Here is a 17,837-nt window from a genome sequence, read left to right on the forward strand (position 1 = left end):
CAAACAAAAATCCTTATTAGCAAATTAAAGTAACCTTAGATCTGGTGATTACCTTCTTTAACAGTAAACTATTTGTTTATAGATAGATTCAACAACCCGTTGTAGATGGGATTGTCTGCAGGAATCTCTGAATACAATGGCATTTGAAAGCCCTGTCAGCTCTGAGTCATGTATAAAATTTGGCCCCTGGTTTTACATTCTTATGTTGGATTTGTGTTTTAGACACATGTTGAAATATATTCATATTAATATCACTCAATAAATCCAGGGCAAAAGAGAAGAGCATTTGGTTTAACTCTACAATTCTATCAGTAATGAGACTTGTTTCAGGGGCCTGAGTATCATTTTCATGTTATTAGGGACAGCAATTGGGCTGGGAATCAAATGACATCTTGATCAGGAAGGCAGTCATCAAACCGCTGTTTCTTACCAGCAAGCCATTGGAGCCGTGGACTGTGACACAGCGCGAGAAGGTGTGGTGAATGGAGACGCCCTTCACATAGGATGGAGGGTGGTAGCCTCCCTTCTCATCCACATCTCCAGCCAAGTGGAAGTGAATTGGATAGTGTCCCATTCTCTGCTGGCCCATATGTTTCAATTCTAAACCTTCAATATGGGCAGCTTTAAAACCAAGACCAATCTGCAGAACAAATAAAACACCAGTCAAGTGTCAGTAGGAACATCTGGCAGCTTGTTTCATATTATTCACTGTTGCATGCAGTGTTGTTGTAGCTGTGTCTGTCCCAGGATACTAGAGAGACAAGGGGGTGGTGGTGGTGGTGAGGTAATATCGTTTATAGGACCAACTTCTGACCAACTCTTCCACTGGGAAGAGAGACAAGCTTTCGAGCTTACACAGACCTTTTCTTCAAGCACTGTGTAAGCTCGAAAGTTTGTCACTCTCCCCAGTGGAAGTTGGTCCAATAAAAGATATTACCTCACCCCCCTGGTCTCTCTGTTTCATATTAGTCAGGCAGTGCAAGTCTTAGACAATGATGGTTGATAGCAGGGGTAGAATTTGGAGTAATCATAAACCATTGCACAGCAGATGCTTCCTAGTTTGCAAACTCTGGCAAATCTGTTTGCATGTAATGCTTTTCATAAAGCAATTGTGATAGATTTAAGGGGAGATGGGTTTGAATGGAAGCCCCAGATCTGAGCACCACCAAACCTTGGGGAAGTTGGATTTTGGATCCAAACTCTGCAACCTGTGAGTGCAGATCCCCAGCCAGTCTGGCAAGGTAATGTTTGAAGGGGTGTGGTGAGCCCTGCAAAGAAAAGAGAAGCAGGAGTTGAATCTATGGTCTACTCTAGAAAGGGCTTGTTTATGTTGCAGGCCTCCACTCACAGGACATTCCCTGCCATGTCATGGCCCCCTTACTAGGTGCATGTTGTTTGGTTCAGTGTAGAAGGGTATCAGTAAAGGACTTATACAATACCTTGATGTGTCCCCCAAAGGTGTCAAAATCAAAGAAGGTGCATAAACCATTGCTATAGTCATAGCATTGCCTCTCCATCTCTCCCATCACCACTATGTTTTGGCTTAGCAGCCCTACTTCCGCCCTCATGTCCACTCCGTCGATCACTTCTCCTATGTGAAGGTAGGTTGCTCTCCCTAAGGGAACAAGATGCATTTCCATGTTTATTCTGCAAACACTGCATATACCAGCTGACTGTTACTGCTGGTGGGGGTAATGAACTAAGCACCTGAGTCCACAAAATCTGTTGGCCGGCACCTCAAGGCTGGGGAAGCCCAGAGCACAAGAGTCACAAAGTCCGAAGGAGATATCCTCTACAAAGGATGTAGGATTTGTGGGGTTTGTTTGGGTCACTTTGGTAGTCCCTAAAGTAACAGCTGCTGCTAACGGTGTCCAGTTTCTCCACCTTTAAAAGAGACTATACAGTAACCTAAAAAAGAATTTTTACACTGCCTGGAATACAACTAGGTTTGTGCTGTAGCCTGACGCATCGGGAAAAGTTTAGCTGCAAGCGACGAGGTGTCAGAGCTATTGAACACTGGGAATCCTCCCACTATATCAGCCCAGAATTAATTTTTCATAGTTGTATCTATAATTATGGGACACTGGGAAAGACTCTGGGTGTATGCCATGGCTCATGGGTCACTGCTGGTCAAATCCCACAGAAACCAATAGGTACTTTGCTGCTACCTTCATCAGGAGCAGATTGAGCCACTCCGTGCAGAAATCCTGAATAAACTGCAGCGTGTGACCCATCCCAGCTGCTAATTCAGTGGATGGGCTAGAAGAACCCACAGGTGGTTTCCAAGCCACTTGACCCCTGTAAATGCTGAACCACTGGCCCCTCCCTCAGCGCACACTCAATGCTTCCTTCTGCGCCAGCTCAGTCCAAACTGGTGGGGAGCTCTGCATGCAGAAGTGCAGTGGCCCCCCTGCCGGGCCATGCTGCACCTAACTACCTTGAGGATCCAAGGAATGAAAGACGTTGCGTGGGTTGGCTAGAAGGGGGTGAATTCCAGCCAGCATGAACAACGAGAAAGCAAAATAATCTCAGCACTGTAATTTCATTAAAACATATGCATGATGCATTCCTCCTTCCTGGCTCGGCTCGCTTGAAGAAAAAGAAGCAGGGAAGGCTTATTTGACTGCCTACATTTCACATTATTCCAGTAAAATAAGGTAATAAACTCGCTAAGTAAACACTGTGCTATAAAGAATGTTACACTGGCATGTATTTCATTTCAGCAGAGACCTACACAGCAGTTATTAGAAACAAAGGGCAGGCTTGATGTTGAGAGATCTCGGAGAGGCACATCATGTGGGAAGAGGGGTTTTAAAAAAAAATTGACATGGCCTCTTTTTAAATGAAACATGATGTTCTCACTTGATCATAAAGATAAAGAGACATCAGTTTGATACAGGTTATCCTCCTTTGGTCTTTCAGTGGAAGGTAACATGGTTTAGGGGATAAGGCACTGTGTTGGGAGCCAGGAAAGCTACATTCTTTTCTGGCTCTGACACTGGCTAAATTACTTGCATTTCTCTCTGCCTCAGTTTCTCCATCTGTAAAGCACCTTGAAATCCTTGGATGAAAAGTGCTAAGCTATTACATAGAAGCATGACAATGACAGACACAGGACAGGCTTCCAGATTATCAGAAGAAGGGCATCTCTTTTACCCACTTCGTCTAGTAACTTTATTCAGCTTCTAGTGAAGAATGGGACCAACTACACGCTGTTCAGAGGAAAAAGGAAGTGTAGACGAACACTGATAGGGACTAATTCTTTGATGGGATGTTACCCATATCAGTCATTAGCTCTATCGCCCTTCAGTCGTTACCCCTTCCCGCTTCAAATCTGCATCATAGTGGTAGGCCTACATGTGGAACAGAATAGCCCATTTGTAGTGCTCCTTGAGTCAGCTGGAAGGATTGCTAGAGAAACTAAGGTAATTCCCCCACCCATGTGATGAACGTGCTGCTTCTACAGTGTTCCCAGACCATATAGAGCAGAAGTAAGGGCCCAAGCTTGGACTCTGGCCTCAGTTCTCTTGTGTTGTCACAAGGTTATGGGGCGAGTGGTTTTTTGCATATGATCAGTCTGGGACTCACTAGGCTCACAAGATCGCTCAACTGGAACAGACAGAACCTAACTGAAAAGGGGTGTTAGTGCCCTTGTTTGTGCACATCAGTCAATGCACGGACCTGTCACTGGCCCCTGCACAAGGAGGCTCTATGGTGGATGGTTGAGACACTGCAAATTAAGAGAGCCCCAATAGAAGGGCTGTTTTCTTGAATGTTATTTTCAGTTATCTCCCATCATTGGCCTCTCCCTTACTTAGTGAAACACAAGGGAAGTTCAGATAATCATAAGAACATCTGATTTTGAAAAACAGCTCTTGGATTTGCAGTACTGCAATTAAAAGAGACAGTTTTATTATTTGTGAGTGTTGAGCTCTGGCATAAATGTCATGATTGCATGTATTTAATACCAGCACAGACATGCACAAAATTTAAGCACTGACAAGAATGTTAAATATTCACTAACCAGCTTCTAAATATAACTTTGTTAAGTGTATGCTTTTGCTCACTTAGCTTGATGTGAGATAAGAAAATTGCCTTGCGTCTTTTTTTTTAAATGTAAAAGTGTATTTCACATACTAGTTCTAAAATGGTGCCTTTAATGGGCTGTTTCAAAAAACAACAAACCACCTCTTGTAACAGCAGCTAGAACTTCAAACTCCCCTTTAACAATGTAATAGTAGGGCCATACTGCAGAAAAGGTGGGCATGCTTCTTGGAAGAGACTACTGCTCCGAAGTCCTCATGTACTGTAAATTCCATGTGGAAAACAAAGCCAGGCATAGCCAGGAGCATGTGGGCTTTACTGCTGGTTCCCATTAAACACTTGGCATGCACAAGCAGCTCATGGGGCACATTCAGAGACAGATGTGAAAGAAATCTGCTAGAGAGTTCACAAGGAGACAGGAAGGTCTCACTCTGTAGCACTGTAAATTGAGTTTGAAATTAAGTTGTTGCTTACAGCCGGCATGCTGAGAGTTGCTAGCTGGAGGTAGGCAGATTGCTGACAAGTGACATTTGGACACCTGCCGTCTGAAAGCCCAGCATCAGTGACTTGCAAACCAGTTCTATAGTGGTTTGGTCAGAAGAAAGAGAACGTTGCTGCTTTGAATATCGTAGCATAGCCTTTATTGTTTGAACACCAGAGCTATTTTTGTGATTGTCCAAAAATTAGTGAAGCCAGATGCAAAGCAGTTTACAATCAGTTTTCATGGGCTTCGTATTGCTGGCATCACTCACAGAGGGATGTCAAGTATCAGCTAGATGGCTGCCACCAATCGCAGTCAGCAGCTGAGCCTTATTTACATAACCAGAGCGATGTGGTTAGCCACATTGCATGGCCAGTGTGGCAGAATAAAAAACTTGCTTGATTTATCATGTGCCATCACACTAGAGAATTAAACTAACAAAATACAAATATACATAGAAATAAATCACTTTACTCTGTGTGTCTATCTAACGGAGGCCCTGGTTTGGCAAAGCAGCTGCTTAAGTCCATCCCTACTCAGCAAAGCAATTAATCACACACTTAAAATTAAGTATGTGCTTAAATTCCATTAAAGTCAATAGGATTTAAGCATGTTCTTAAAGGTAAGCATGTGCTTTGGTGAACAGGGATGGCTTGCTGAACCAGGGCCAGACAGAAGGCAAAATAGAATGGCAAATCAGAACCACTCTAAATTCTATGGAGGTTCATATTCAGAGCTTCGTAACAGAACGTAACCCTCAAGCTTTGATCCTGGGTTCTAATCAAAACCAGAAGGAATCTGGGGATCAGATTTAGGAATGTAATTTTAGGCACCTAGTGGGATTTTCAAAAGCACCTAGGCAGCTAACTCCCAATGGGATCTTTAGGGGCCTACATATTATTGACAATCTGGTCCTAAGTCATTTTTGAAAATGGGATTTTTGGCTCCTAATTCATGTAGGTGCTTTTGGAAATTGTACCCTTAATCTGATAGAAACACTGCAGCCTCAGACAGTGTTTAACTAATCTGCCTATTTTTTCCATTTGGTTGTCTCTCTGTCAACCTCTTTATCTGTAAAATATGTACATTAGTGAAGTACATATTTCCATTTTTGGCTATTTAAATTAACCAATATTCAAATTAAATTCATGTTCATAGATTTCTTCCCCCCACCCCCTTGGTTTATAAAAAGAGAGAGTCTGCCTGCTTTTCAGTTTTTTGGGACCCCGACCCCATTAGCACCATGGAATATTTAAAATTATTCATTTTTCAAGCATTCAAGCAAAGCACGTACAACCACAACATTAGCTCCAGTCTGTTCTATCTAATGTGGCTGAAAGCCTTTCCCCACTTCTTACCACTCTTTATCATCATCCAGATGTAAAAGAATTGTCATTTATTTCAGAACAATATTAAAAATGGATTTCCTCTAGATCTGCATTCTACGCCCTCCCAGCGATTTTATTTCTCAAGGATGCTCCTGGCTGTTTCTTCTCTCAAACAAAATATTTGGGGGGGGGGTTATGTTTAATCTTGCACATATCCTAGGCCTGATCCAAAGCCACATTGAAGTCAACGGAACCGCTCCCATTGATTACAATGGGGTTTGGATCAGCCTTTCTCCAAAGAGCTTTTGCTACATCTTTTAAGCTATGTCTACACTTGGAGCAAGGGGTGCGATTTCCAGCTCAAGCAGACATTCGCTTGTTAGCGCTCATGGAGCTAGAGTGCTAAAAACAGTAACGTAGCAGTGTTAGCACAGGCAGCGGGAAGCAGTAGCACACGTTAGCCACCCCATTATGCATCAAGGGGGCTCAGGAAGGCTTGTACTCGGGGCAGCTAGCCTGTGCCGTTGCTTTCCATGCCATGGCTACACTACTATACTTAGCATGCTGGCTCAATAAAAGCCAGTGTGAGTATGTCTACTTGAGCTGGGAATCACACCCCTAGCTCCGAGGGTAGACAGCCATAAAGTAAATGCTGCACACAACCTTGCCTGTTTGATTCACATTTTCTTTATATTGCTTATGTTTAATGGCAAACACTCTTTCTTGCTATCCATCTTCCTACAGAATCCTCACTGGTCTGCGATATAGTGACGGTGTTTCCCATTTTTATTCTGCCTGTAGCTGGCCAGCGGAGAATTCCCCTGAACCTCACACACCCAGAATGCAGCCACTTAATTAGTTTTACGAGAAAGCCTGACAAATTTATGAGTGGGATTGTGTGATGGAATTGCCTGTGCTGGGAAGGGGCAGGGCTCAGCAGCCCTGCGGGTCCCTTCCGGTTCATGTCTTATGTTCCTAAAATCTCATGCTTTTGGGTTTCAGCTGTCCACGTGCAGGGGTCAGAAAGGGATCCCCCCCCCCACCACACACATACTGCGTTGCGTTTTGGGTTTTGTTTTGTTTTTTAAAATCTTCTTCCTCTGAAGCATCAGAGATGGCCACTGCTGGTGCTGGGACAGTGCTGTGAGGTCAGTGCTTAATTTGCAATGAAGGAGGTGCCTGGGCTCAAGCAATTTTTTTTAAACTTTCATAACGGACATAGCAGGCCCAGCGATTGCCGGGGCTCGGAACTGCCAGGCCCAGCGATTGCCGGGACTCGGAACTGCCAGGCCCAGCGATTGCCGGGACTCGGAACTGGCAAGCCCTGGCACCAATTAATCACTACGTGTGGTGATGCAGGGAATTCTCTCTCTCAGGTTCTGGATTGGCTGGTTCTTCCTCACCTGTTCAGGGGCTAATTGATCATATTCGGGGTTGGGAAGGAATTTTCCCCTTAGTCAGATTGGCAATGACCGTGGATTTCCCCCCCATCCTCTGCAATGTGGGGCCTGGATCATCTGAGAGTCTCTCACTTAATCAATTGCCGGATGCTGCAGGGGCCTCCGGCACTACCTCAGAGCTTTCTAGCCTCTGCCTGTGGCACGCAATAATTTAGTCTCCTGAGAGTTGTAATAAATTGGATTAATTTCAATTGTTGGGTTAAATGTGTGAGTGCTCATCTCATTGCCTGTAATTGTTCATTAGTACTTTCTGCTGTAGCTAATAAATCTAACAGGGTAGTTCTTCCTATAAATAGTAGTTTTTTTCCCCACTTGTCTATGACCCAATATGCCGCCCTCTTGAGAACAGCCTGTTTTTTTCCCTAATTCCCCTTGAAACAAAACCCCTTGTACCTGGCATTGGGAGTGTGAGGTGGAAAAGATGGAGTTTTGATTGAGAAATATTAAGAATTTCTCCCTCTCCCCCATGTCTAAAAATCAAACCTGTTCCCACCTTTTTTGAAATGCTGAGTTAACATTTATTCAAGAGTTTTTTCTTTACATTAGCCCTGGCGATTGTCTGGCAGCATGAGGAAGAACCATCAAAAGACAGCTAGAAAGGGCCTTTTTTGTGATGTTTCCTGCCTGACCCAGAGCGGACAGTGCTATAAATCCCCCAAGAAACATGGTCTCCTGAGGTTTCCAAGCTAAACGGTGCACATCTGTAGAAGGTATGGAGAGTTTAAATCAGCACCTAAACTTTTGGGTGCATATAACAAACCTGGACCTCGACTCTCCATTGCCCTGCACCTTGTGCAGTCATTTACAGGGCAAAGCTAGTACAAAGTGCTACCAAAACAAGAACGGTAGAATTTCACACTCTTTGCCCTGCTGTAAATATCTTCAATGGAGAATCCAGCTCAACACCTTTTGAGGAGATGGCTGAATCTGGCATATTTTAGAAGACAAGAGATCAAGAATTTTACTACTAGCTTAGTGTAGAAGAGATCAATAAGCCAACTCACGTATCGGAGCTGGAATGGAGAAATTGTCCCCACATCTGTTCTTAGGTAAGTTCCTAATTCTAAAGCTCTTCTCCCATATTTTAGTATTACCAAATAAACTCAGTAACGCTCCACAATTATTCAGTCTCTGCAATCATACCAGTTGGATTCTAGATGTGTGTGAGATGCAGTTGTAATCATAGATTTACTAATGGGTGGGATAATTTGAGTAATTAGGCCAACCACAAGTAGGGTATTTTTTTAAAATCATGCTTTATCAAGTACAGTATATGCACAAAAGGTTGTTTCATCATGTATATTCCATCCACGGTGAAACTTATCAGCATTGTTAGTAACTTCATATACAGCCACAAAGATACAGATAAGACTGGTTTCCTGGGGAAACCACAAGAAATACTTGATCTTTCATCCTATCCTACTGTAATAACACAACCCTTCCTTCCTCCTTCTCTCCCTCCTCTGACTTGCACTGTGTTCCCCCAGTTTTGCAGAGTCCAGAGATAATACATCAAACAGTTTTAATCATTTCCTCACAGAAAATAATCTAGACATAAAAATGACAAGTGAAGACATGCTTTATCAAGTACAGTATATGCACAAAAGGAGGAGGGAGGGGGAAGGAGTTCCATTTCAATAAATGACAAATTTTTACTGGGACTGGCGACCTCCGAGTTCGAGCCTCATGGAAGTAACAACTTTGAAATCAATACAACTACTCACCTGAGTAAGTGTTTGCAAGAATGGTTCCTTAGGCACCTGCTTTAGCTAAAAATTCCAGCCGAAATAAAGAACCATGAGAGAATTAGGCACCCAAATCCTACTGAAGTCCAATGGGAGTAGGCTCACTAATTCCCTTAGGCTCTTTTAAAAATCCCACCCTTCGTGCTCTAATATTCATCTTTTTACTGCTACTTAAGCCACTTCTAGTCAATAAAGCAAGTATGATTTCTCAGCAGGAAGGGTCAAATATAAATAGTATATGAGCTGGCTAACTAGATTAACTTATCTGGCAAAATATCCAAAGCTGTATCTGTTCAAATATTAAAACATTGGAACACTGATTATAATTAGACTTTTGCTCTGCCAAATCGATGTTCCACAAAAATCCTTACAGCATGAGGATTATTTTGCCATATTGTTAAATGGACACTTGAGTAGTTGAGTCTTGACATTTATGTTTAATTAAAAAAAAAAACCCAACAAACCAAACTGGTTAAAGGGGACAAAACCTATTATGAGTAGAGCTATTTTTATAATTTGTTTGTTATTTCCAATGGGCAGATTTTTGGAGCTCTCAGTTCCTAACTCAAACTGCGTTTACATCTTTCTATATGAAGATCCTTCACTGGAACTGATACGGAAAACTGAGAAGAATGAAGTAGACTGTGGAAGAAGACAAAAAAATATATAGTCTTTTCTGCACATAACTCAATGCCCAATCCTGCATGTTATATTAATATGATACAATGGGACTGTTCACCTGTCTAAGCACTGCAGCATCAGGCCCACTGCTTATGAAGTCACAGAGAAGAATGGAATGAGATCCCAAGGCGAAAGTCCCAACTTGATTGTCTACAGGACACTCCCTTGACCTACTTGTCTTCTCGTGAGGATGGAGGAGATTTCAATCTTTCACATTACTCCCTTCAACTTGACTGAACTATGTCAGAGTCATGCAGGATTCTTCCATTTTATTTTTAGTGTGTGGGATTTTGCTACAAGAAAGTTGGATGCAGTTATTATTGGGTCAAATTGTGCCCTGACTTATATAACCAGGGAAATCCCATTGACGTCAATGGAGTTGCAGGGGTGTAAGTCAGGGCAGACTTTGGCCCCAGTGTGTGTCATCTGTGGTAATAAAAGGGATGTCCAAATTCTCCTAACAACTAATTGGAAACAGAGCACAAACACTTCAACAAGTATTTCCACTTAGATCTCTACTTGAAATCACATGGCTTCTTTTCCCGCCCTGTCTATTCACTTTCCTAATAGTAACTCAATGGAAATTGTTGTAGAAGATGAATATAAATAAATTATAAAAATTTTAGAGATCCAGGAAGATACAAGAAGAGTCTTAGAAATCTGCGGTCTTCATTTTTATTGACTATTTCCAAGATTGTTCTCACAATGTACTTTGTATCATTATAGATTGATGCAGTTTTTCCAATAGCTCAAGTGTTTCACGAGAATAATACTCAGCTGGTAGATACATTCTCTGGGAGAGTGCTTGTCATCTTAAGTCATAAGACTATGATGAATTCAAAGTCAGAATAATATTGTTTTTGGCTTAACCAATATCCCTCTTTTTGCCTGTTGAACAATGAATGACTAGAGCCCTTCCAAAAACACAGTGCAGGAGGAAACACTTGTATCCTTCAGAAAGGGCTGCATCAGAGATAATGATGCATGAAGTAGTTAATGTCGCAGAGCTGAACAAACGGTCCGGTGCACTGATTGTTCGAAGTGGGAGTATGTTGTTTTCTCAAAATGAATTTACATTAAGGGTATGTTAAAAATCTCTCCTCAAATGAATCTGACTCACTATTATTATCTCTTATTTAAACACTGGCAGTTCATTGGCAATGTAACATGTCTGAATTATCACCATAAGCATTCAGCTATGCTACATTTTTTACATTAACGTTTGTTGTTGTAAAGGACGGTACTGGAAAGTTCTCAGTCTATTGACAGAATGGGTAGCTAATGCACTCTCTCCACACTACCCATCAATGTGCCAAAACCAAGTTCTGGAAGGGAAAGAGGACCTGACAGACTCAGGGGAAGATTTAAAAGCCATTTGTTGTGTTTTGGAAAAATCTCTCCCAGACATCTGTGCCTCTCTGCTGAGATGGACAATAAGGTGTCACTTTGTGGTGGCTGTATTTTTTGAACTGGGTTTAGACCACAAAGACCACTGAAGAACAATTAGACAACAATGATTTTTCACCTCCAGCAGCCTGTTCCAGATTTGAGCTAGTCCTCCAGAAGAGAAAAAAAAAAACACAACAACAAAACTTTGTATCACTACACTCACCTTCCCATTTCCTCTGTCTCAGATCAATTCACTCAGCATTCTACAGCAACTCTGGTTTACTCACACACTGTGGTTTGAGATTATATGGCTGGTCATGTGACTTTAGGGACATATAGTTAACACATCTCCACTAAGTCATGTGCTCTATATAGATACTAAAAACAGATGGTTTTAACAGAGTAGTATTTTATAAATGGGATACTGTGTTTCTGCCTAAATATATCTGCATGGCATAAAGAACCAACTCTACAATAACACAGAGCCCTAAAAATCTCTCATGACCTGCTCCTCCTCTCCCTTTGATAAGAAAGGACTTCATCTTATGCTTTTCAGAAGATGATCCTCTTCTAGAGCACATCAAATCCTATAAACTCAGGCCCACCCTGAAAAGTGCTGGAGAGAGAAGATCAAGAACTGGATGCTTAGGAAGAAAGATGGAAAACCCACAGATAAACCTGAAGGCACTGTCATCACTTACAGATGTCAGGTGATTTTCAGATAGCAAAAGGTACAGATTTCACAATAGCATCAACAAACTGAAGGCCAAATTCAGCTCTCATTCACATCTCTGCTACACCTTTGGTTTAAATGGAGCTTCTTGGGTATGAAGGAGAGAAGAATGTGCCCATAGAAACATGCGAATGACAAGATAAATCCTCACCTGACACTTTGACCTCATTAGGCCCACAGGCTCTGCAAGGCAAGACTTGGAATTCTTCCGCCTGGTACATGGAATAATCTGTACTGGCAACGACAAGTCTATCTCCAGCCTTCCATGATCGTGCATCATCTGCCAGCCTCAAGATTGTGCTGTTCACGTTGGTATCAATGCTTACAGTAAGCTTTGGTCTCACTAGGAAGCAAAAAGGGGATGGCAGAGAATTCAGCTCACTGAACCTTAAATTGTCCGCTAACTTCTCTGGGCATTTTTGATACCAACAAAATGCAGTAGTTTACTGATCCAACATAAATGTTACAGCTCTCCCAAGTACGTTCTTGGTTAGGTTTGGTTTGTGAAAAACAAACAAACAAACAAAAAAAAGGCCTATTCATTAGTTATTGGCAAATAGATTTTCCACTAGCCATTTAACTAAATTTAAATGTAGCCCTTAGTGGCTCAACTCACCACACCCACTTAGCTCCAGCAGTTATGGTTGCGCTGCACTGTTATTTACAGTAGCAATAAACCTCCCAGAAGTGGTTTTTTAACATAATGACTGTTTTTTTCCCCCAACAAAGATAACTGCCTTCCATCTTTATCTCCCTACTAAATGAGCGTTAAAGAATCACACGCAATGACCAGTATGAGGGCAGGTATTGCTTAAATGAACAATTGCAAAAGAAATAATTACTTTGAAAAACACGTTGCTTCCCAACAGCATTAGCATGAAACACAGTCTCCTTGCTTGCTGAAGGAATAATCCTGCCCCATCTTGAAATGCTTTAGGAAGCGTGGAGATTGTTACAGGTCTTGCCAAGTATCTGTACAGTATTACTGGGTTTTGGTGACACCATCACATCATTCCACGTAGTGCTCAAGAATCTCTCGAGATACTCTATTGAAGACTCTAATATCCCAGCCAAACCTCAGCTTGAGGAACTCATTGGACCAAATTCAGTTCTACAGTAAGTAGAGGTTACTCCCGTTGACATCAGTAGGAGGTGCTCCAACAGGCCTGGTTTGGCCCATCCTGTCTACCTGTGGCTAAATGCTCAGTCAGGGACCCAGACATCAGAAGAAAGCAAAGAACGCAACACGGAAATCAAAGGGTTTCCCCAGTGAATTATTGTGTTCGGTATCAAAGTTCTGCTTCCTATAAAATAGCCAGCTCAGAAGGAGGAAAATTCAAAATGGGGTTTCTGCTCTGAATGACATGGCAGCTGGGCGTTAAAAAGTGAGTCACATACCAGGTTTGCCACACAGGAACCGCACTCGGTAATTCTGGCAGCCTTCGTCTGTCTGATCCTTACCATGGCACATAAACCTATAATCATGGCCGCTTTTGTAGAAAACCTCAGTTGTTAAATTGGCTCCAGAAAGTGTAGCTGCCTAGGATGAGAATAGAAATGCACAGGGGTGGTCATTAAACATGAATGGCGTTCACATCCTCTTACTCTCTCTCTGCATGGAATGAGGGTGATCACTTTGCATTAAGATGATGCACAATGACCATGTAATAAAACAGGATGAATGATCATGGGTAGAGTTCAGTTATATACTCTAGTTGGTTCATGCACCATAACTTTTTTATGCAGACCACATGGATTTAATACTAGGTGAATCATGTCACTCCCACATCTATATTAGGACTTGGGTGTTTTTTGTTTTGGAAACAGTACTCTGAGCTTTGCTAATGCTGCCTTGTTTCCCTTGATTTTAGATCTCCACTAGTTTGAGGTCAGATTCAGATTCTGAATGCAGATGGATGGGCCCAAACAAACGCATGGCTTTCAAGCATCTTAACTTTTCTCATTTCATTACCTGGGGCCAGACTGTGTCTGATCCTTGCAGGAGAAAGAGGTGGGAGTCTTCTCTCTCTCTCTCCCTTGCAAGGGCCAGGGATATTTGTTATCTCTATACTCAGGGAGCACTAGGAATGCTCCCTCACGCACCTTGAGGTCACAAATCGCCCCAAAGGGGGCAAGAAGAGGTGGGCCTCTGCTCTCCCACATACAAACCAGCCTGTGGAGCTGGCTGGGTATGCTGGGATGGAATCAGGTTACACCACCCCAAGCGATGATTCAACATGTCGAGCATGCGTTCCTCCTGGGGCAGTGCAGTCCATACCATCCCCCCTCAAGGCTGGGATTCAATACCACAGTCTAGACCTCGGTTTGCAACCCTTTTTGCCATTGCACAAAAATGCTACACATTGCATAGAACCAGCCAAATAACCTTCATTTTAAAAAGGCACGAGGCTCATAAATGAGTCACCATCGAAATTAGAGGTCTGATCCTGCAACTCCTACTCACTCATATAGGCACGCTCACTGCAATCAATGGGAAACGTGCCCTTGGCTACACATTTCTGGTTCTATTTTGATTCTTCTTATGCTTAGCATCGTTGGGGCAGGTTAGTTCTGATTACTTGACATCCTCAGCTGGTGTAAACTGATGAAGTCAATGGGCTACATGGATTTATATCAGCTGAGGATTTAGAAGCTCATGATTTATAACTTTTCAGAAACAGAAAAATATGGCGTTTCTTGGTTCACTTTTAATACATATGAACAAAAGCAACTATTAGTTAAATTAGTATCTGGCCTAGTGGCTCTCATGTTCTGAACTGAAATCCCTCTTCCAACACATGAACAAAAGCTGAAATGCATCTAGAGTCAGTTTTACCATTGACCTGGCAAGTAATAGTGAACAATGAGGAAAAAAAACTGTTCCACAATGAGATTAAATTGAAGACTCAGTCCTGGAAGCCCTTGTTCATACAGGTAGTCCTCATTGCATGAGTAGTCCAATTAAATTTAATGCAACTATTCTTGTGAGCAAGGGCTACTTAGGTGAGTAAGAGTTTGCTGGATCAATTCCTACATGCCTTAATGCTCAAGCCAACCCTGTAAAAACCCCACAGTACCAATCATTTTATGGTCTTCTGTTAAGCAGCACTTGAGCTGCAGAATTTTATCAACTGGGCATTTAAGTATGCAGCAGGAATTTGCCAATAAAAGCCATTTTTCCTTCAGACATTAAGCAGCTTTTGCAGTCATAACAAGGATACTTTTCCCCCTCAACATGTGCATTCGAGGATTTAATTACATGTTTCGCACAATGGAATTCAGACTTCTTTCTACCAAAGAAAAAGCAATGGACTTTAAAAAATGACTGCAAGCCTGAAGACATTTCCCCCCATAACCTAATGCAACCTGTAGTTTTAATATTATGGTCAGATTCTGTGCTTAATTTTTCAGACAGCTTCCATTCCAAGTTCATTTTAGACCCTTGGAAAATCTCCATCCTTTCTTTTTCCCCCTTAATCTTCCTGTAGGAAGCTACGTATTTTGTGGACCGCATAGTTCCCTTCCTCACACCAGTAGTCCTACTGACTGACCTGGGACTGGTTGTGTGAATAAGGGTTGCAGGATCAGACTCAGAATGAGGAATATAGTTTGTTTTATGAGCCTCCCATTAGTGTTAAACATTTGCCAGCATCGTGGCCAGTCTATGTGCAAGAGCATCAAGAGACGTCAAGAAACTAAATGCATTCACACTCACAACACTGTCACCAAGATGGCCTGAGGTCTACTAGAACTTTCTTGACTTTGATGCGGCAGTTGGTTGCTTACTATACTGCTGCTGCACATCAGGCAAGCTAATCTATAGGGAAAATGGGGAGTTTGTCCTACCTGGATAGCAAGGGGGTGACTGCAGATTTTGCCTGGGTTTGCCGCTCTGAGGTCAGAAAGTTTCTCCGTGTCTTTGGATCTTGCCTTTTTGGGCTTCTCAAACCACTCTGTCCATTCTACATCTGGAGACAAACAGGAAAGATCGTTTTATAGAAAGCCATACTTAATGCGGCAAAAATGCACTTACCAGAATTTAGTCTCAAATACCACGAACAAGTTACTTCAATAACTGCCTAGTTCCTGGTTCTCCTTGCCAGTCTGGCAGCTGCTTTACTGAGGCTATGAAGTGTAGCAAGGTAAGGGAGCCTGGAATTATTTAAAAGCTACATGGTTTGAGTATGTAGCATGAGCATTTCTAACAGCTGTGGAACTTGAATTGTGCCCTTCTCCCTAGAGATCTCTATATACAGTATATTCAAGTCAGCTTGTAATCAGTTGCTGTTTGTTAACTGAAACATCATTCTGACAAGCGGTGACCACATAATCAAAAGAAATAAGAGGATGTATGTTGGTTTGGCCTTAACACATGGACTGTCACATTCAATGCAAAAAAGACAAAGGATTCAAATTACAGAGAGTCTTGCAGGGGTTGGAAATAGAGATGCTGTTTGTGTTCTTGTTTGGATTAAAGGCAACCTTAACAGATATCAGAGCCTCTCTTTCTAAAGAGAGGAAATGTGATTGGTGTGGTAAAAAGGAATATTTCAAAGAGCGATTAGCACTGTCTAAGCGCTGTCACTCTGCTAGCAGGCAAACAGATGGCTCACCTTGAACCCACTCACTGGTTGAAGACACATTAAAATGCTCTCCATTCTCAGCCTGGAATAGTTTGAATACTTTGGCCACAGCTGATCCCTTGTGTCCTGTAAAACAATTATTAACAATTTCATGGTTTGCAAGTGATAGAAGCTAAGACTTCATAAGCAATGGAGCAAGCCCGTGTGTGTGTCTCTTGGGAGACTAGAGCAGATTCAGTAATTGCCCACAAAATTTCCAGCAAAATTGTTCCTCCTGCTCATGGAGTGATTTTTCAGACTCTTTCCTTCTGCTCAGACTTTGCCTTTGTAGAGGAGGAATTCTCAAAAAGTCAAGTGAATTAAGAAAAATCACGTTTTTTGTTTTATTTTGCATTTTTTGTTTGCTAGTTTACATTGTGACAAACCAGGTCATTGTCTTTATTTAGAAAATACTAGGGTATTCCACAGCAAAGAGCCTCAAAAACTAGTATAGGCTGCAGGGTTTTGACTCTCATGTAGGGTGACCAGATGTCCCGATTTTATAGGGACAGTCCCGATATTTGGGGCTTTTTCTTATACAGGCTCCTATTACCCCGCCACCCTCTGTCCCGATTTTTCACACTTGGTCTCTGGTCACCCTACTCTCATGGTACAATATCATGACTTAGATTTTCATCTCATGTTAACTGAGATCGTTCCACTGATTGATGTCAAAAAAAGGTGGATACAGGTCTGTCGCATCTTAAGCTGGGCTTACGTTCCGCAGTCAGCGCGTAAAGCGAAAATCGCGTATAGTCAAAATTACATTGAGTGTAATGGCGGGCGGAATCGCCCGCAATACAGGTACAGTATTAAAATTGTTATTTTTCTCTTTTTTTGTTTTTGTTTTGTTTTTGCTGACCGCGTAAAGCTGAAATCGCGCATGTTAAATGCGCGTAAGATGCGACAGACCTGTACATAATTTGGCTTCAATGGAGCTATACGGATTTATACTAGCTGAGAATCTGGCCCTGTATTTCTGTGTATGAGTGGCCTGTGTCAAATCCCATCCAACTGCATCACAGCATGGGGATAATGTAAGGAGATAAGACTCCTGTTCACAACTTCAATGTAGTGTCGTGTCAGACAGTACAAAGGTCATTGAACAAATTTATTCCTTACGTAATTACACTGACTTCCATGGAATTATACCAGGGAGGAACTTGCCCAGGCAATTTCAAGCAAGCATTTGCTTCTGCATTACCTAGATATTCAATGTGGTCTTCAACAGAAGAGGAAGGGTTTCCTTTTACTGTAATAAAACTCCAAGGATGCCTGAGAAATCAAGATGAGAAATGATCATATTATTTCATCTGGTACTTGCATGCATCATTTGTTTTCTCCGCCCTGGTGC

General features: G+C 42.1%; 1 protein-coding gene across 5 annotated transcripts in view; it reads right to left on the reverse strand.

Moving 5' to 3' along the window:
- CEMIP (cell migration inducing hyaluronidase 1) overlaps nt 1–17,837 on the reverse strand; it is a 144,782-nt gene that overhangs the window by 36,469 nt on the left and 90,476 nt on the right. For all 5 annotated transcript variants that reach the window (XM_034784480.1, XM_034784479.1, XM_034784481.1 and 2 more), the window contains exons 7-13: nt 17,688–17,758; nt 16,475–16,570; nt 15,708–15,829; nt 13,260–13,401; nt 12,013–12,204; nt 1,440–1,615; nt 431–640 (exon numbers count right to left, since the gene is read on the reverse strand). In XM_034784480.1, the coding sequence (XP_034640371.1) occupies nt 431–640; nt 1,440–1,615; nt 12,013–12,204; nt 13,260–13,401; nt 15,708–15,829; nt 16,475–16,570; nt 17,688–17,758 (1,009 nt within the window). The remainder of the gene's footprint in view (nt 1–430; nt 641–1,439; nt 1,616–12,012; nt 12,205–13,259; nt 13,402–15,707; nt 15,830–16,474; nt 16,571–17,687; nt 17,759–17,837) is intronic.

The sequence above is a fragment of the Trachemys scripta genome, chromosome 10 (genome assembly GCF_013100865.1).
Source record: "Trachemys scripta elegans isolate TJP31775 chromosome 10, CAS_Tse_1.0, whole genome shotgun sequence".
Classification (NCBI taxonomy): domain Eukaryota; kingdom Metazoa; phylum Chordata; order Testudines; family Emydidae; genus Trachemys; species Trachemys scripta.